The sequence below is a fragment of the Eleginops maclovinus genome, chromosome 2 (genome assembly GCF_036324505.1).
Source record: "Eleginops maclovinus isolate JMC-PN-2008 ecotype Puerto Natales chromosome 2, JC_Emac_rtc_rv5, whole genome shotgun sequence".
NCBI classification, from domain to species: domain Eukaryota; kingdom Metazoa; phylum Chordata; class Actinopteri; order Perciformes; family Eleginopidae; genus Eleginops; species Eleginops maclovinus.
In genome coordinates, this window is record NC_086350.1 from 23,477,653 (window position 1) to 23,498,591 (window position 20,939).

At 39.6% G+C, this 20,939-nt stretch overlaps 1 protein-coding gene across 2 annotated transcripts; it reads right to left on the reverse strand.

Moving 5' to 3' along the window:
* Positions 1-4,059: 4,059 nt before the first annotated feature.
* Positions 4,060-19,580, reverse strand: ca5a (carbonic anhydrase Va). 2 transcript variants are annotated; one of them, XM_063901477.1, is made up of 7 exons: positions 19,158-19,580; positions 15,564-15,761; positions 12,667-12,785; positions 10,194-10,289; positions 10,009-10,071; positions 8,611-8,769; positions 4,060-7,392 (listed from the first exon to the last, which is right to left on the reverse strand). In XM_063901477.1, the coding sequence occupies exons 1-7, from the start codon at positions 19,297-19,299 to the stop codon at positions 7,222-7,224; spliced, it is 948 nt and encodes a 315-aa protein (XP_063757547.1). In that variant the 5' UTR covers positions 19,300-19,580; the 3' UTR covers positions 4,060-7,221. The 2 variants fall into 2 exon arrangements, with proteins under 2 accessions (XP_063757547.1, XP_063757556.1); XM_063901486.1 differs by lacking the exon at positions 19,158-19,580 and adding an exon at positions 15,902-17,236.
* Positions 19,581-20,939: the final 1,359 nt, after the last annotated feature.

Below are 20,939 nucleotides of genomic sequence, written 5' to 3' on the forward strand. Positions count from 1 at the left end.
CGGCGATGTTCTGGCACATGAAAGTTTAAAGCCCACAAAAATGAGACGACATCTCGAAAGCCGACATCCAGATGATGCTCAGAAACCCATGACATTTTTTTTACGAAAAGAAGCTGCGCTGCATGGGCAAAAGACCGTTGTGCATAGCCAAGCTACTGTGCCCACCAAAGCCTTGGCAGCGTCATACAAAGTGGCCCACCTTGTAGCCAAAGCACAAAAGCCACACACAATTGCTGAAAGCCTCATCCTTCCTGCAGCAATTGCGATGACCACAGCAATGCATGGTGAAAAGATCGCAAGTGTGCTTAAACAGATTCCCCTCTCCAATGATACCATGTCCAAACGCATTAACGACATCGCTAATGATATGAAATGCCAGCTCATCGAGAGAGTGAAAAACAGCCGGTTTTCTTTGCAGTTAGACGAGTCTACTGACTTGACTAATGTAGCCCATTTAATGGTTTTCATTCGCTACAGTCATGACGGGAAACTGCATGAGGACATGCTGTGCTGCTCTCCGATGGAAGGAAGATGTACTGGTGGAGACATTTTTAACTGTCTTAATGGTTGGATGGAGGAGACAGGCCTGGATTGGGATAAATGCATAAGCATATGCACTGACGGTGCCGGGGCTATGATGGGAAAACACAAAGGGCTGAAAGCCAAGGTCCTTAGCGTTGCACCACATGTCAAGTTCACACACTGCATTATCCATAGGGAGGCCCTGGCATCCAAGACACTTGAACCCGAGCTTAACAATGTTCTTCAAACAGCAATCCAAATAGTGAATTCGATCAAATCGCGCCCTTTAAATTCACGACTCTTCGCCCTTCTCTGCCAGGAAATGGGGTCTGCACATGAATCCCTTCTTTTTCATTCAGAGGTAAGGTGGCTTTCACGGGGCAAAGTTCTTACACGCCTGTTCGAGTTGCGAAGCGAGGTGCGCACCTTCCTCTCAGACGTGCATTCCCCTCTTGCAGACCATCTCACTGACTCGAGATGGTTATCACGTCTTGCATACCTGGCGTGCATATTTGACAAATTAAATAGTCTCAACCTGTCACTACAAGGCCCCAGCACAAACATCCTGACCCTCTCAGACAAAGTGAATGCTTTCACAAAAAAATTGCAGCGTTGGGCAGCCCGTGCAGAGAGTGGGGACTTTGAAATGTTCTCGGAGCTGCACGACTTTTTGGAGAGTGACATGAATGCCAATTCATTGAAAGAGTCAATAACCTGTCATCTTCGTAGTCTCCTCGACAAATTCAATAAGTATTTCCTCACGGAGAATGTAGAGCCTTTTGACTGGGTACGACAACCATTCACCAACTGCTCCTCAAACAACCTGCCATCTGAGCTCGAGGATGCGCTGATTGAGCTGTCCAGCGACCGCACATTGCAGGCGTCGTTTGCCTCAAAAACTCTAGATGAATTCTGGCTGTCAGTTGTGCAGGAATACCCCGGGTTGTCCAAGGCTGCCATGGACATCCTCACGCCGTTTGGATCAACCTATCTGTGCGAAAAGACATTTTCGTCCCTGGCCTACATAAAGAACAAATACAGATGTCGTCTCAACAGCATGGAGGAGAATCTTCGTGTTGCTGTGAGCAGCATCGATCCCCGAATTGACCTGCTATGCTCGCGGAAGCAGGCCCATCCTTCTCATTGACATGGCGTCCGTATAAGAGGAAGTGAGATCGTTCCAATCATACACACTCTCTGTTGACTCTTGACTCCCGTTTGATTTGGACATTTGTTTCATTGCTTTGTTTGTTCCAGTTCTTGTTTGCGTTAATAAATTGTTGCCGCCCAGGCCTTTTCTTACACATTGCCTATTTGTTTTTGCTTGATTGACAGTCGTTACCATGGGTTTGCAATGCATAACGTTGTCCTGGCAACGCGATTTACAGCCCGCCCCCAAACAACCAAACTGCAGATGGCATTGCTGTTTCTTTCAAAATGTATGACTATCACTCAAATCATTGGAGACGCAAACTCGTAAATTAATTCACACAAAATCGTTCCTTTTCCATAAAATAATCGTCATACATTGTTAATTTGTTTGGATTGGAACAAAAAATCGGTTGCTACGGAAACGTGACGTCACACTTACACACTTTTGGGAAAGTGGGGTCACCAAACCTCTCCAGTTTTTTTTGTGGGGTCGTCAGACAAAAAGTTTAAGAACCACTGCACTAGAGCACCAAAAGTAGCTGGAAATAATCCCCACCATTTGCAGCTTTAAGCAGCACTAGCCTCTCATTCACCTCCTATAAGGATGCGCGTTCATGCTCAGAGTCACATATATTGTACAGTTCAAAGCTTCTGGACTCCAGTCAGTCTGTCCATTCATACAATCAAGGGAAGCCCAGTCCAGACTGAGTGTGTGTCCCGGTACACTCAGGCCCATCTCCCCGCAGCCAAACACAATAAACACTCCCAGAGGTCGGCTTCAATCGCCATCTCTTTAGTTTGTATCAGGTGGAGACCCAAATCACAGCGCATAAAAGAGTTTAAACAAACCGCCCTCAGGACCCCAGGCGTCTGGGTGGGGGTCATCAAACATCCCCCCCGCTGTGTAAGAAGGCTTCAAAGAAATCTGCTGGAATAGGGCGGGGGTTGAGGAAGAGGCACAGATTTTATTTTCAAACGTATGGTGCTACGAGAAGAGGAGGAACAATGGGGATGTACCATAGACTGTATATATACGGGATGTACACATTTCTTAGAACATCTTTGAACGTGCAAAAGGACTCTTGTTGTTTTTTATTTAACATTATTATCATTCAGTTACAAATGCAGATATAGTTTTATTATGCTGTAATTCTCCAATGTGGAGCAAAGTTACAAAAAATGTTATAAACTGCAATTAATTATTTTTCAATTGGCTAGTAAAGGAACTGACTAAGCTGTTTATGTAAACAGTAGATTGTTAGTTCGTTTATTTATTTAATTTTTATGTCATATTTTATAAACGTTTTGCTTTTATGCAAAAATGGTAGTAAAGTTGAAGTTTTAAGTTGCATAAAAAGAAAAGACTGTAGTAAAGTACAAGTCACCCTTCATTATACTTAAGTAGATGTACTTAGTGACATTCCACCACTGCTAAAATGTCACCACTTCATTATATAGTTTTAGAAATGTCGTGAAATTTACATTCTAGCGTGAAAATTCTGAATTTATGCCCAAGCAAGTGTTTCGTTAGGTGACACTGACCTTGACCTTTGTTTGACCACCAAAAACCATGGGTTGGAAGAAGAACTAAGATCCTTTTCTTAATTAAAACTACAAATACTATGGTCTTGAAATACTCCACTACAAGTAACGGCCCTGATTTTGAAATGTGTCTTAAAATGGCCCAATCAGTATAAAAGAAAGTACAGATGACTTCAGCCACGTATCAACAGTAAAAGTATCTTTTTATATTATGATGGTTAAATGTATGGTTAAATAACGTTGGTATTATGGTTACCACATGTAAGAGCATATAAGTTTATCGATGTGGACCAAATTTAGATCAGAAATATACTGTGTAGATTAGAAGTAATGTACTGCATTTGACCATATCAGCAATGTGTTTGTATCTGCAGAAAGTGGTGTGGGTGTAAAAATGTATGTGGTAGAGTAAAAAGTATGATATTAGTCTATGAAATATTATTGGAGTACAAGTACAAAAGTAGCGATAAATGAAAATGCTCAAGTAAAGTACAAGTATGTCAAACAATTACTGTACTAAATGTAATGTGAATTACTTTCTACCAATGCAGAAATCTGATCACTTCCTCCTCGAGTCAAAGTGGATTTCTGTGCCAAATATTATCACATTTAATCGAGGTGTTCCTCAGATAATGTGTTCACATGGACAGAGTGAAAACATTGGCTATGGCTCCTAGTACTAGGATGGGTTAAATGCAGAGGACCAATTTCACTGTGTGTGCTCTGCTGTGTGCATGTATGTGACTAATAAAGAGGGTTTCATCCTCCGATTCTATCTAACTTACATAAAGGTGTCTCACGCTACATAGAGAGGCAAGTTAAAGAAACACAGCGAGATACAGATCCTTTTCACATCACACATACTTTATTGTTATACACCATCTATATATATATATCAGTTTCTTTACAATCATTTTTACATCTATATCATGTGACACCTTTGGGTGGTTTTCCCCATTCTCAGAAAAACACATCATGGTTGCACAGCTGCCTATAAGGAGCCATCCAGGTGGAGCAAAGCATGCTGGGAGGGGAGAGGGGCCCACTGAAACGCCCACAGGGCAGGAATGTCGGCTGCCCACTTAGCAAATAAACAGCTAAAATACAGTATGTACTGCATACACCTGCTAAAACATCACACTGGGCTACACAAGGCAGGGAACACGTATGGATGGTGTAATGAGAAGAGTACAGCATCATGACAGAGTCCCATCATATGTTTAGAAAGGCTGACAGTGATACGAATCTCCATTTTTGAAAGAAAACAGCAATGTAACATTTGCAGTGGAATAATTGACATTGAACTCAAGTTAGAAAAAAGGCATAAAAAGGATAATTGTAAAATGTAGATGCCATGGAAGATGAAGGCAGTCAGTGGTGCACGATTTCAAATACATCGCTGAAACACGGCTGAACGAAATGAAGGCAGTACTGGGTCCTTTGTCTCCATGAAACACTCAATATGCAAGAAAAGAAAAAAGCTACGGTGCAACATTCTCAAAACTTCTACTGGCTGTCAGCGTCTATAGCAAATGTGAAGCCTTCAGAACAGGTTAACATCATCTGCATAAAGTTGGATCTTTGACATACATATCCAGTTTGTCCATTCAGAATATGGCATCCACAGGGGGGACAGTGGGGAGAGGGAGCAGGGTGTGAATGCCTGAGACTCAGGAGGGAAGGAACGGCTGTTTCTAAGTAGAGGCCCCGTTTGGATAGTTGCATTGTTCCCCTAGGATTATAAAGACAGCCTCCCACCCCTCCCCCAACTCAACTGTACGTACACAGAGGAAACTAGAAGTAGCCAGATACATGTGGGTTTCTGGATTATAGTGCAAATTCCTCTTCTCGAGTTAAAGACGTATGATCAGGCATGTCGGAGGAATTACGTTAGAGATCATTTCAAGTTGGGTTTCCAGCGAACTATCCGTCGTGTAACTTTTTATCCGTCCTACTCGTCTTTTTTTTCAAACCACTCCTTCTCTTTCTAATGGTGCATAGTAAGATTCACCCAGAGTGCGGGAACTACTGGACCGGAGCCCAACGGGCACCCTGCCTGACTTCTTTGTATGATGCAAGGTTGCATAAGCTGCTCTTTCTGTCAAAATGACAACATCCTCATCTGCAATGTCTCTGCAGAGTAGTTGTATCAAGTGGAAAACACAAAGGAGGGTTTGATTAAATGTAGAACTTCGTAAACTCGGAATACGGTACATGAAATGTTCCTTAACAAGATAAAATGAAGCCGAAATAAAAGTAGAGCTTTCGAGTTTGAGTAAAAAAAAAAAATAAAAAAAAAATGTTAAAAGAAAATGGAACAAAAATCCAGCATCACAACAGAGCTTTACATGCTTCCTTAAATCACCCTAAATTCATTGTTTAATGATATCTGGTTTATAGTAGCCTTTATAAACTCCATTACCCATAATCCCATAGGTCTGACATAATAACAGTAAACGCTGGGAGATTTATAAAAGCGGAGATAACACAGATTCTGTTTTAGAGATAGTTGAAAACAAGGTAATGAAGTTTTTGTGCAAACATTTCTTGGGAATTGTAGTTTTTTTTAGGTGTTACAAACTTGTTTAGCTTTTAAAAAAATCACGGAGGCTTGGAATTGTAGAAGCCGCTGTAGTAGATGCCAATTTGAGTTAGAATATGTAAAACCCAAGGAAAAGGCTTCATTCCCCCAGAAAGAAATCCTGAATGAGAGATAACATTTAGTTTTAGTAAGCAGTGAAAGCCAATATAAACACATTTTTAAAAGTGCTTGACAGGCGTTGTGATATACAAGGAAATTGTAGTCAGTTGGTCCCACTGTGTCACCTGTCAATTTGTTTAACCATCTTACTTTGATTAATTCCAGCCACAAATATTACACAGACAAATGTGAACCAGACAACATACAACCAACCAAACCAGAGAAAGCAGTTCCCTCAAAGTATACAGACTTGAGACCATTAGTGGACCTGAAAGTCTAATTATCCACAGGTTAACCAAATTCCTCTACCAGTGTGCTGAAGTCATTGGCTGGAGCTCAGCGGTATGTTGTGTTTATACTTTTGAGATATTATACATGCTCAAACATGTGCGAGGCTTGAATCACACGCTTGCATTGGTGAAACTCATGGCAGTGATTCGGAATATTTAAGGCACTGTAGTTTGAATACTTTAAACTCCTGTAAGACAAAAAGGGGATTGGGAGGGAACTGCTTCTCTTAATCAGCATTTTCCTATAATGCATTTATGTGCTACAGTGACCTGGCTTTTTAGTGCGCATCAGTAACGTTTCTTTTAAAACCTTCGGTGTGTGAGGGATTTCTGAACGTCACATACCGCAAGAAACAAGGGTTTCTGAATGTCAGTTGTCCTGTACACAGTATAATCCTTTTGTAACAGATTAAAAACCATACATTCTAAATCGTCTTATTAATGTATAAAGACAAATTCAACGATGACCCCAACACCCCGCCATACAGGATTAAAATCAGCCCTCGAAGATATATTATGTATTCTACAGGAGAGACACAACTCCTTTTTTATTTTTGGATCTCCTGGGCTCCCTGCTGTATAATTTTATGGATATGAACATCCCTGCTAGGAACTGAGGTGTAGCACAGACTGCGGCCAGCACATGGTGCTGCTGATTTATTTTATACGCTCCCTCTACACTGAGCTGCAGGTAAAACCCACATATGCTGTAACTAATGAGCTGTTAATGTATAATAGATAACATTTATGTTAAAAAAAAAAACCTCTGTAAAACTAAGTATTTCCCCCACAGCAACCATCCCTTTTTGCAAATTGTCTGCACCAAAATCAAAACATGGTTTGTATTAAAAAATAAATACATTCAGTAAAACTGAAGCTCCTGTGAGGAGACTTCATCATGCTTAAAAATGGGTTTTTGTTGAGACTGCAAAAAAAGAAAGCAGAGTCCGGACAGCTGATCACAGAGTAAAGGTAGTTCTGGTGGTGTTACTGTGTGTTCGGGCTCCGGCAGCGTCAGTATGTATGTTTGTCATCTTCAGCCGACGGCACCTCCTGCAGGAAGGGAGAGAAGGACGAGCGCACGGTGCGACCGCACAGAGACTGCTGCACGCGAAAGTTGTTCACCATACCCTTCTGCACTTCCTCCTCAGCTGAGGTGAAGAGAAGGCTGCGGAAGACCGCCAGCTGAAGGTGGGGGAGAAGACGCGGTCAGAAAAACATAACATACACAGGTTCATTTAGTTCATCCTGTCTGTAGAAGGGCATAAATCTAAGGGAACAAAATGCTGCCGTGCAGGTTTGTTCAGCTCAGTGCGACTTCCTTCATTGTTCAAATAGTTGGGCACACCCCACGATAGAAAGGATTGTTGTAATGCTGTACTGAAAAGGACTACTGATAAGCTTTTTAATTTTTACTTAAAAGCATAACCGCTACTTAAGATTGCCAGAGACTCCTGTCGAATGTGAACAATCAATCTCCTTTTAGCTCTGTTTTGGTCTTTGCAAACTCCACCATATGTCTCTAAATGCTGCACTGTGTTTACATGCTAAGGTTTTATCCGTCGGCTGTTTGTTGCAGCGAAATGTACAGATGTTTATTAGAGCAGAAAACAGACCTCCCCTATGTTTGGAAACAAGTTTCACATGAGGGGAGATCGTAAACCAGACGAAAACAATAAGCTAAAAGACCATAAAGAAGTCCACAAAGCTGCAGACTTGGATTGTACTTTTCTGTGGGTTACGCACAACCCTTCACGTTATGCTTACGTCATTTGATCGATTCTTGGTATAAAAAGTGGATTTACAACAGCTTCGAGAGGAAGTGAAGCAATAAGATAAAGATGTAGCGCAATATTAAAACATTATCAACAATAAAGTAAAGCTGCACCAAAAGTCATGCTGCTTGTTATTGCCGTAGAGTTCATGTAAGTGATGGTGCTACTTGTCAAGAAAAAAGAGGTCAGTATAAAAACGATTCGGTATGTCAGAATATGAAACCATTATTTAAATAAATAAATATTTTAAATAATTATTTTACCATTTTTATAAATGTTGTTTTACCATCCCTTTTGTTAAAAATAAAGCAGAATATTGTGTATTCTATAAAACATCTTAAGAGTTTTAGAAATGACATCCCTCTTTTTTGATACATTTTGACTTTTGGATTTAACAACGCCTTGGAGTAATAATAAATGTTTGGAACACACAACTGGGAAACAATCCCAGTTAGCCACCACTGGAACAGAATCCTTAAAATATCCTATAATTCTACTGGTGCTATTATTAATATCAAAAAGTTTTATTGTTAGTGCAGCCCAATCAATATCTGCAACAAATAGCATGTTTAAACAAAAAGAATAGACATGAAATATTTGTTTGAATCTCACAAACACACACACACACCTGGTCATGGCTGACTTCTATGTGCTGCTTCATCACCATCCAGGTGACGGACTCTGTGAGAGGTGGGGTTGTCAGAGAGCCGTGGTAGGTCCAGTAGTCATCAGTGTTGCTGGGTAACAGACAGGCTGGGTCGAACCGATTAAACTCCACTACACTGCTCTGCAAACACACAGAGACAACAGCAAAAAAAATCAGCCTTATGTTGAATTATTTTAATGTTACGGGCACGAGACACCCAAAATCATAGAAGAACCTAAACTATCCACACAGAAGCTCTTATATTTAAAAGATAAAACACTACACTATCCTGTTATACTCGACTCATTCATGTATCCGTGGAAAACAACACTATCATTAAAGCCCAGGCGGTCACCATAGAGGAATAAAGACATTCTCTAAGTAATACAACCATCATTCTCTAATGATTATCCAGTATAAATATGCCGTGTAACTGTTGCATTTCCTTTTATCGGACAAACAGCATTATCAGACATTATTAGCGATAAGCATGTAGTAGCAGTAACGTGAAAGAGGGCAAATCATGACCTCAGACAGTGCCCTTAAACACGTACAGCCAACACAATATAAAGATATATTAATATTTTACATTTAGAATTCATTTAATATTCCTTTCCTTAAACACTTCATGTACACATTATCCTGCTTTATATTGGCCCTTCAACAGTGTTTTATTTGTCAGATCTTTTATCTTCAGTCGTCTGTATATGTATACTCTCTAATGCCGGTTTATTTCTATTTGTATTTGGAGTTTCTATATTTTAGAATTGTTTATTTCTACACTTTTAATTTCTAATATGTGCTATGCCTTGTTCTTTTATGCTTTTGCAATGAAAACATTTCCCAATTTGGGGGCAATAAAGTACATCTTATCTTGACTCATTTTCTGAAAATAATGTATTTTCATTACATATACTAGTTACTCCTAGGATGATTAAGCCTCAAAATCATTCAATTCTAAACTGGCAAATTAATTAATAATGATTAATGATGTATTGAAAACATCTTTAGCATTTTAATTCCTGGTATTTAAACACTGACACTGTGCATAACATAATGGTGGTCATTTGTAGGCCATGGTGGATACAATTGGTCTATTGTGGATATGCAAACAGGAATTTGTTATTTTTAAGTTCCAGATGTCGCTGCTGAATATAGTTTATGGGTTAAAACAGTTCATCAGTATTTATTTTTTCTGATTCCTAATCAGTCCTGTAGTGTCTTCACTGAACCACCAGAGGGCGTCGGTATTTACCTTCGAGGGAATTGGTGTAACCATGTTATCAGATTTTTTATAGATTTTAACTCGGCCAATATATCTATAAAAGGCATCAGAATGTTATCTTCAAAAAACAAAAATGTGCGTGTGTGTGCACTAACCTTGTGTCTGATAGCAGGCAGAGCGTCTACCAGTTTCTGCAGCCCTTCGTGTCTCTTTCCCACCTACACAAGGATTAGACACATTAATCTGTCACAGTTTAAAGATGCAAATGCAAAACACACCATGTTATGTATACCGCCTCATGTCAATTAAACAGGTCATCAAACATGTGTGACGTGTGTACCTTCAAAAAAACCCCAATGACAGCCAGCCCATTGTCCTCCATCACTGCCTCCTCAAACAAACTGTATTTGTCAGAGTTCCAGTGCACCAAGTGGAGCTGAAAACACACGCAGGATACAAACACATCACAAATCAGAGATCCTTTATTAAAAATAATTACAATTATAAAGATAAGTAAACATATTAAAGTAGAGGGTGCAGCGAGAAATAAGAACATCTAACCGTAACAACTATATACTGCACATAAGCAGTGTTGAAGATTATAATTATGTGTGTGTGTGTGTGTTTGTCTGTCTGTATCCCATACCCTTGATCTTTTAATCCCTTGCCCATTCAATCTGTCCTCCAAATGACCAAATAATTCCTTCTTTTCAAAATACGAGTTTATACTTGTGATTTTCTGACTGATTTGGAATATGTATAATGTACTTCAAAGGAGAAAAAAAAGGGAAAAAATGAGAATTTATTAAAGATAGAACAGGCATTAACAGTGCAAGCTATATTATTGTTGTAAACGGATAGCTACTGTTTAATTTGACTTTTTCTGTGGCTTTTCCCAATTAAACCTTTAAATACCATAGATTGAGGTAAAAGGGATGTTTAAAAGAGGAGCGGATCTTCAACTGGTTCATATTTAAAACTACCAGTCAAAATTCAACAATGGCTGAATTAAAACAAGTGATTTTTTATGATCAGGTACAGAAACATACATAAATAGTAACACAATTATTTACCCAAAGCCCTAATCATTTCACAGTGTCACTGACAGCTACAATGCTGTCAAACAGGACTGTAACTTGATCCTCTGCACACACACTTACACACACAAAGACTGAGTGATGACAGCTATGACATGGACACATTCCCATTGCTAAAACAAGAACACACACGCACAGTTAGTGGAACCTTGTGTTACATAAGTGTCCCGACGATAACGGAACAACATGAAAATAGATTTTCAGTGTTCACGTTAGACCACAGCACTCATGTCCATCCCACTAAGAGAAAGTAAACATTCCATGTTTGAATTTGGCTTTATTGATACAAAGGGAAATGTAGAAATACCGCTGGATCAAAGACTGACACCAGCAATACAAACAGCTATACAACTCTCAGTATTGTTCCGGAGATTTCCAGAACGCTCTTGAATAGAAAATAAATGAGATTGCAAGGTAAGTCAACACCTATGATGTTTTAACAGCGCATTCTTGATTGGTTTTTTTTTTCTCCGTTTCTCCTTTCTCTTTTAATCCTTAGGAGAAAATGTGGGCTTGTGGAAAGTTTTTTTTTTCCCTCCGTTATCTCAATACCTGTGTTTTGAAGTACATATCTGACTTTTTCTCCTCTCGATGACCTGGTCACACAGACCTGGCCCACAGCGCATTTATATGTAAAAATGTTTTATACATGACAAACGCTTGTATCCAAAGTGACTTCCATACACTTAAATAATGTACACATGACATGATGTACTACATATATTTGACGCACCTGTGATGCACCAATTCTTAGCTACTCTAAGACATTAGCCACGTCTAAGCACAATGGTTTCTCTCACTAATAAAAAGAAGTCCTCTGTTTAAATGTATCTTCAAACTTCAAATCCGTGGTGTTCTGTTGGGAAATGTAGTGGCTTCAACAGTCAAATCGTGGAAGATCTGACGAAGGAAATTAATGGAAAATTCCATAAACCACTAAGAAAATGCATGTGGTCTAAATATACATTTGCTTGAACTAACAGTGGAGACTGGTACTGACATGCCCCCTGGTCATATTGGCCCACCCATTTTGGTTAGATGCCTAAAAATAAAGTGTGTGGTTAACACAAGCTGAAGAGAGTTTCACGTTTTGTTTTGTTTTGTTTTGTTTTGTGTCTAAATGTCTAAAGCATCTATGTGGCATAAAGACGTTCAGAACAAGAGACTAAAGGAGACTACCTTATGCCTTCACGGTGAACATTAGCCACCTTTAGCTTAGCGGTGGTGATGTGAAGTCATGTGACCGTGGTGAGGTTTGTTTATAGCCTTTCGTTAGCTTTTCAGTTCTGGTGATTGCATTTATGCTTCAAAAACGATTTAAGTGGTGTAAAGATGTGGAGATTATCCTGGGGGAAAATACCCTAAGGTTTCATAAAGGTGTGTTAGCCACAGATATTATTCTCTGCAATGTTGCTATTTGTTGATGCAAGCCTTTCGATGCTAACTCATGCTCCGGCCTACGAAATACTTTATCACTGAACCACTCTATTATACTGCAAAGTGTTGTTGTTGTTGTGTTGACCCCCTGGACATGCTCACAATATTGCCATGCAGATAAAGAAATGCCTTAAGGGTATGACATATTATTACAATACAATAAAGGGAATGGATATTTTTCGAGGGTTACAGAAATATACTGGATCCGTCCTAACTGCAGTTTGAAGCTCACTCCCTGCTATGTTAGTGTATTGTTACATGTAACAGCATGTTACCTACCTCTGCAGGGAACAGCTTCCTGTCCACGGTGTGCTCCGATCCCCAGGCGTTGCTCTCCCCCCAGTGGAAGTGGAACTGGCACAATCTGAATTTGTCTTGCAGAGGGCCTCCTTTCACGGCTGCACCAGAAAGTAACAGATCATACCGATCAGAGCACCATACTTTGACTTCACAGCACTGTTTGCCATATACTTGTTCATAATAATCTTAAAGGCCAATTGAAACCCCCGTCACGTCACGTTTGACTGTGGCTCAGGGGGTTAATAGGCATCTACTCATCGGACAGTGAGTGGTTTGATCCCCAGTCAACATTTCAAAGTGTCCCAGAACATTTCTAGAAGGTAAGGTCAACTGTGTAGAAGTACTTTTTAAGTTGCTCTGGAAAAAAACTGTCATTACTGCTAAAAGACAAGTAATGTGATGTTAATGCTAAGTGTTTCCACTGTAGTCATGGCAGCGGTGACTGCAGTGGACCAATGCTTTGAGTCAGAGGCAAAAGTTTGAAGTTATTTTAAGTATGGAATAACAGCAAGCGAGTCAAAGTTTCTGTTAGCCAAACGGCTAAATTCAGCTAAACAAGTGAAGTGAAGGGAACCTTGTAGCTAGTTTACTGGTTACAAACTGATGTTTCTTTTAGCTGAGCTAGTTTGTAGCAGGACAAGGGAAAGACCTAAAACAATCCTTGAGATTCCCTGAAAAAAGAGGGAGTGGCTAATCAGGCCACCCCTGGGAGAAGCTGGGGAAACCATTAAGAGAATGAAGCCGATCTAACGAGAGAAAAAAAGTGGATTATTAAGAGACTTCTTAAGGGAAACAAGGCTAATGTTGGGAGTTCTTCTTCACTTTACCAGGAGCTGTTGGGAAACCAGTCATCCTCTTCTCAGTTAACCCTGCATTCTAGTGATTCACCCTGACCTGAGTCACCCTCAGATAAGTCTACTCTCCATACATAGGCCCCCCCCCCTTGAGCTTTACACTTTGGACTATTAAAAACAACTTTACTTTCTAACATCCCTATTCCCTGGATTACACTCTTTTTTTTTTTTACACTCTTCATCCCCAGAGTGACAAAGGACAAAAAGGACTTCTCCCCTCCCCCAGACACACATTCACAGTCACTCACCTTATCACTCTCAAATAATGAATTAAGGTTTTGGGATTTTAATTGCCTTATTTGTTATTTTGTTGCACTTGAGTTTCTTTGGTAAAAGATCTGTGGCATGATATGTTTGTTTTGATGTGCAGATTATGATTTGAGCTTAAAAATACAGACATTTTGTGTTGAAAGCAGATTGTTTGATTATTGGTTTTCTTTTGTTACTTCTGTAGCTAGGTGACCGGGCTATCCCTCTGTTTCTTTATGTTTAAACATGTCTTTTTAAAAGTTGGCATATAAAGTATTCATCTGTCTGGGGCCCAAATTTAATTGACTTATTCAGGGATAAGACCCACGCTACAAGTTCAGAGAATATATGCCGTTAAAACACAGTAGTGATGCTGTTTTCCTCTCATTGATCTTTTTGAGTGATCAACACATTTGATACAATAGGAAAACCTTCAACAGATCGAGTTTGAAATGTTTCCTGCATCACAGCATCTACATTTGCAACATCAACAAGGATAAATGTGAAGACAAGAAACAAGAGAATTTGTAACATGACGTTTAAATTATTGAGGACAATATGTTCAAGATTCTTTATAGTAATATAGGATTGATTGTTGTACAAAAGTGTGCTCCAGTGTAAGTGTACTGCATTTTTGGACCCTGTATCTCCGATTTGATGGCAAGCCCCAGAATATTCTTATTGTAGGTTAATTAAAGGAGATTCTGAATGGTTGGCTTGAGCTGATAAGAGTTTTGACTACTTGCCTTGAAAGTGTTTCATGTGGATTATAGTAAATGTCCCCTTGAATAAAGGTACTCTGATTAGGAAATAGATTGATCAATATTTGGGAAAGTACCTGATACATTTTTAAAGAAAGTTCAAATTTGAGAGCGGAATTTATTGTGTTGCATACGTGTTAGTGCACCCCGACCCCAACCGTTAACCTAGAAGAAACAATGAACAGATTTCACAATCCTTCTAAAAAGAACAGTATGCTCGTCATCCAAAAGAATCATATGTCTGTCTAGTATTTGCTTGCTCCTCCAAAAGGACGAAAAGTCTGCTGAGGAGCAGGTTCCGTCCAGGAAATATTGTATAGCTGAAAAATCAATTACCTTTTTTTGCGAGTGAGTTTTTATGACTCCAGTAAAATGCCAGTAATACTACGCACACATGAGGGAAGGAAAGATAAGGGGGTCAAAAACATCTATTTAAAGACCGAACTTAAAGTACCCGCAGTCCTGCCTTAATCCCCACTTTGTTTACTTTGAGTTTAACTGGTGATTAAACGCTGTTCCCAACATTGTAAACCTGCTTTTGTTCCTTCAGTCCCAGACTAAGCTCTTTAAGCACAGACTGAGGGCATGTGACACCTTTTTTAAAAGGAGTTAATTTGAAGTTTGAAGCATTTGTGATTAGTCTTTATGCTTTGGAAAGTTGTGTTGAGTCGAGCGCAGTGTTTACCATCACTTTAAAGATAGTATATGGTAGTCTTTGAGGTCAGGAAAACCACTGGAGTCACATGACGGTCACCAGATCTATTCTGCTTTTTATCAACAATAAGTGTAGCATTGACGATGGGGTTCTCTAACACACAGATGGCTCTTTAAGGGGTGGATAATCTTTTTGTGAATTAAAACATGCATTCCCCATGCTGAGATTTCCTTAAATCACATTGAGAGGGAAACTACTGACTTTATTTCTGATTTATTGGCAAGATTTTGTACATTTTCACACTCCTTTGTAGATGTTTTAAAACGATTTAGATCTAGGAAACTCAGAACTACTTACTGGACTTGTCTGTGGTGTCATCATATTCCACCAGGAAGGAGTAGCCGTTGTTCCAGATCTGTTGGCAGGTGTTCGGGTCGTAATCGGTGACCAGAGGCTTCAGCTCCGAATCATAGATGCTTTTCCGCACCACGATGTCGATGGGAGACTGGCGATCGCCTCCCGGTATTGCGAGGGGTTCCTGCCACATGGGATGCACTGGAGGAGAGAAAGCAACACAAGGAAGTAAATTAAAGAGAAAAGTCATTTTGAAATGTAAAAAGCAGTCAGGACTTCTTCTTATTCGTGTCTGCTGTTCAGGAAAAGGACACAAAAATCTGAAAAATGCTGACACCTACTTTTCATGTTGTGCTCTGCTGCTTCCTTCATTCTACAACAGTCCATTTTTAAGACAAACTCTGTAATAAATAATATAAAAGCTACTCAGTGCTAAACACACAGGTCCGTCTTCTTCCTTGAGCTGTTTTAAGGAACTGAATGAATATCGAAGAAGTGAGTAATAGTACTTCCTTCTAGTTTTCTCAAAAGGAAATTACAAAATAAGAGAGAATGGGCTGGCTGTGCAGAATCTGACACGCGGAATGTCCTGGCACGCCCCCAGCTCCTCCACAGCAGGGGAATCCGACCAGGACCTCTGGCCGGTCAAACTGCTGGCTCGGGCCAATGTCTGTCAACGTCCTGACGGCCAATTACACCAAACTCCGCTCACTTTCCTTTCCCCCCTCCTTCTCATTTCCATTATCCTATGAAATCCTTACAAAAACATCAAGGTAGAAATTGAGTAAAGGGTTGTACATTTAATTCTACAAGTTGTTATTGTCACAGGGCACAAAGGCAGCTCAGTCTTTTGTTTTCATGTCCACTCATCCGTCACAGGGCTTAAGGTTTCCACTGAGAGCCGAGCTGAACAGGTCCGACTGGGAGCTGACCTTCGTCTTCATCAGATTTCAGCGGCTCCTCCTGGGAGAGCTGGCTAGCTGACTCTGTTATTGCACAGACACAAAATAACTGCTTGCAAAGCCAATTCATGCTCATTCGCAGGGTGATAAATCAGCCGTGGAGCTGAATGGTGGCGTGTCAGTGTCACGGTGTCACTCCCGATAGCGCCACATGATCCCCAGATGTGTGGATAACTAGCTCTAGCTAACTAACACCAGCTGAGTCTACATCAACAGCCACAATAACCAGAGCGCAAGTTCCACTAAACATCAGTTCTGCTGGGCCGTTGATCAAGATGCTTGTTCACTCAATATAGTCAAGATAAAATCTAAAAGAGCACTTTCTAGCAGCCAGTATCACCACCTTGAGCCATGCCGTGAGAAACCATACCCATTCAAACTATTCTATCAAGCTGCAGATTAGGGCTGCATGATAAGAGGAACATATCTGATGAAGTGAATAGCTGGATAACAGTAATTTTGGAGAGATAACTGATGTTTGAGAGTATTCGGTTCTGCCTTTGTACTTCTCATAGTATAATGTTAATACAACAAATTGCATTGACATTACTGACATTACTTGACACCATTTTTTGAGTTTGAATTCATAATGTTTGTTTGTTTTTACATTCCAGTCAACTACTTTTACAATCATTTTCCAATCTGTTCAGTATGGAAACCAAGTAGGTGAACAAACAGACATATTTGAACCTTTTTAACGGCAAAACGATAATGTAAGGTTTATGTTCACTTTATAGTCTTGATTCTCCAGTTTCCAAACCGACAGGCAGGTTAGGATAACTAGCAACTCTGAATTGCTTGAATGCGTGAGTATGAAAGGCTCTTAAAGATTCAGTAGGTGCTTTGTAACAATGAACACAAAATCCTATAAAAATATGCTTGCTATGTAGCAGTCAAACATCGCCCACAATGACACAAAACACTAAAAGAGGGTGCCAAATAAACGTTTAAGTCTAACATCCAGTATTAAAGGGATGGATAGTATAGTTTAAATTATGTATGTATATGGACAGCCTACGGTATAGAACAACAAATGAAAATCAATGGCTGACTAAGGATAAGAAGTACTCAGACCTTACACCTGGCATTTTAAAAAGCTGACATGCCTCCCTACATCAGGGACCCACACACTGTCCCTTTCCTTTAAGTCACATGTTGCTACCTGGGGAGTGGGGGAAGCAGAAAGCAAAAAGAAGGCCAAAGGACTTCACATATAAACACATTTATGGTGGCCAACCATCCATAAAGCTTTGAACAGAGAGTGCCCAACACAAAAACCTTGTAAAAGTTAAATATGAACTCTGTTTATCATTATAGTTGAACATGAAGGCTCTGCTGCTCCGGCATATTTGTTCCATCTTTTCGTTGTTTTTTTTGGTTGCATGTTGACTATGGTATGGTGTTGATGTAACGGGTGTGGTAAGGAAGTTATGAGGACTTGTCGGATGAGCTTCAGAGTCTTTATATTCCACGGGCATAACATTTTTTTAAAGGAGAATGACTCATGCCACTGATAAACAAAGACATGCTCTTCAGTTTGCATAAAACATGTTTTATCATGACTGGGTGTGCATGCTATAACCGCACTATTAAACATTTGATCTTAACATTTTGTTTGCATCACATGATCTTCGTTCTGTGTACTATAACCAGAGACATGTGGAAAACAAACCTCAATAAGGATTTATACAGTGAAGATGTAATGGAGTCAGTAAAGTCATAAACTAATAAAAGTGTGTGGTTATACTTTCAGATTGCACACAAAAAGAAGAATGGAATGTTGAGTGTACTTTTAAACAAACTTTCGTAACACCAGTGGTGATACCGAGTGGAGTACTCAGAACTGAGAATTTCCATTTGTATTATTTTTTTTCTTATACTACCATTATTGTGCCTATTACTCCTTCAAATGTATCCCGACAGCTTTTATTTATTTTAAAGATTCATATTATTAGCAACTATTAACACTTTATAACAAATCATGTACAAGTAAGTATACATTAAAATGTCCAGCAGAAGTATTCAACATAAGTAAAATTAGCTCCAACTTTACCGGCTGGGATAAACACGCTCATGTATCAATAATCACATTCCAGTAATTTAATATAAATGATAATGAAATGGGCCATTTCACATTTTCATACTTTTTTTTGTAAATAAAAAAGTTAAACCAGTACTTTTCCACTGCTGCCTGACACTATACATAATAGAGTGACTTGACATACAGGCCCCCTATTTAGGTGAAAGGGCTTCAAATGGCCCCTAAACATAAGGACAACCATTGCTGTTTGAAAAACCTGGAGCCTGGGTCTGTCCCACTCGCAGCTGAGTCAACACAGAGATCAAGAGCATCCAGTCCGGGCTTTCCAGTGCTCCTACTGCACGTTTTCAGATGACAACAAAAGTGACCATTAACTGATGCTATAGGGCCAACAATGACAGGCCCCTGTAGGCTTAAGAGACACAATTCGACCAAAAATCAAACCATTTCCTTGCTTATACACACACTGCGAGAGTTTACAGTCATGTCTGAGGTTTAAATGTTCCCTTTGAAGGCAGTATTATAAGGATCCGCTGTGTTTTCACGCTAGAAAAACATACCCATTGTGCACAGCTCATTTATAATAGTACTTACTCTGTGACAGCACATATTTGCTGGAACATGCCGTGAGGTTGCATCTCCGGACAGGCGTTATCCGGTGACGGTTAGCTTGTCTGACGAGCTGTCGATGAAGCTGAGAGGCGAGAGGTCTTATTACGGATGACAAAGTCACCATATTGATAAAGCTTCCGTTAATAGCCTTGCAAAACGCGGTTACAAATGCGCTTTCCCCCCGCAGGCTGTTTATTTGACGCTAGCTGTTAGCACAAAGTTAGCTCTCGGTAAACAGACTGTTCACAACAAAACTATCTTCTACTTGTTCTACTCGCTGTCTGCCCTCCTACCGTGTGCCCGGGAGGCGGGGGAAGGGGCAGGCTTTACACACATTCAAAATGTGACCGCAGAAACCCAGAAACTGTTTGTCCTGGAGCTATGGCGTCATTTAACCAGGTAGCGTCAGTGACGGATCAAACACTCGATAAACGAGCAGATATCGCCGGCCGCGGCCGTCGGAAAACTGTTTGTTCCGCAGCGCTGAATTGAGAGGGGGGGCAACAGAGTTGACCAATCAGAGGCCTGCACTGAGGGGCGTAAATGATGATGATGATGATGAAGGACAGATTTAATACAGACCGATGGGGTGTTATATATATATTCCACAATAGTAATCATCAGCAAATCACAATACCATAATGTTAGTTATAATAATTAACATTAGTATTTAACAATATTGAACGCTATATTGATATACCGTAAGTATAATAATAATTGTCATTTTAGACAAACGTTGTTTTTTTATCTTTAAAATCCCTGGTTACTTTAAAAAAAGTGTAATTATTGTTTATTAACACTGCTTTCCAATTGTGGTGTGATAATTGTCAAATGAGTATTGCTGCTTTTAATTAAGTGAGTTATCTGTAAATATGCTACATTACATGTCAAGGATATTCATTCAAAAATGTTACTGCAGGTAAAGTACAATATTACATTGAAGTATCGCAAGTAGCTGAAATACATGATGTTAAGGCTGTTCATTTATTGTGTAATGGGTCGGAGTAGTTTATTATATGTAATACAATCATAATCAGACTGTTTTCTTCTCTATCTGATACAATCATTTTATTTTATATTTTTCTTGAATTGTTAAATGTAGAGCAAGTAAAGTCACGTCAGGAAAAAGTGATTTTCAAAAGAATAGCCTGAGCACATGTTCTGCTTTGGTCTATGAAAGGTTGTTTATATTCACAATATTTTTTCTATTCTGTAATGCTCTGTAATTCCTCTAAGTAAACAATATATCACCAAGCTTGTTTATAATGTATATTGTGTGGTGGGATCTAGGGTTGCATAATGGTTACTCTTAAGAATGTGATGCTCTGTACAGAGCTGACCGCATGACTGTCAGACTTTAATCCCTGAAACTAACAGATAAATTGAATCGGAACGCGAAGAAAACAGATTCATGTGCTGATGATGGTACACCTGCAAAACAGAGAGCCGTGTGTTATATTAGTGTTTACTTTCCATCATTCTCTGAACCTTCACAGTCATGATTAACAAGCCCTAATGGCATAAAAAACCACTCTATGGATTACCTTCCCTCTACAGTTTATAATATCAGGACGGATATGTAGCATAGTAAACACATACCAAATGACTGGGATTTTGTACTTAAGGGGCTCTATTCTGCTCATTTTCAGGTTCATATTTGTATATTTTGACATGTTTTAATGCTTTAATGTTCACAAAGCTCTTTATTTATGTCATACTGCCTGTGCTGCAGCACCTCTTTTCACCCTCTGTCTGAAACCAGAG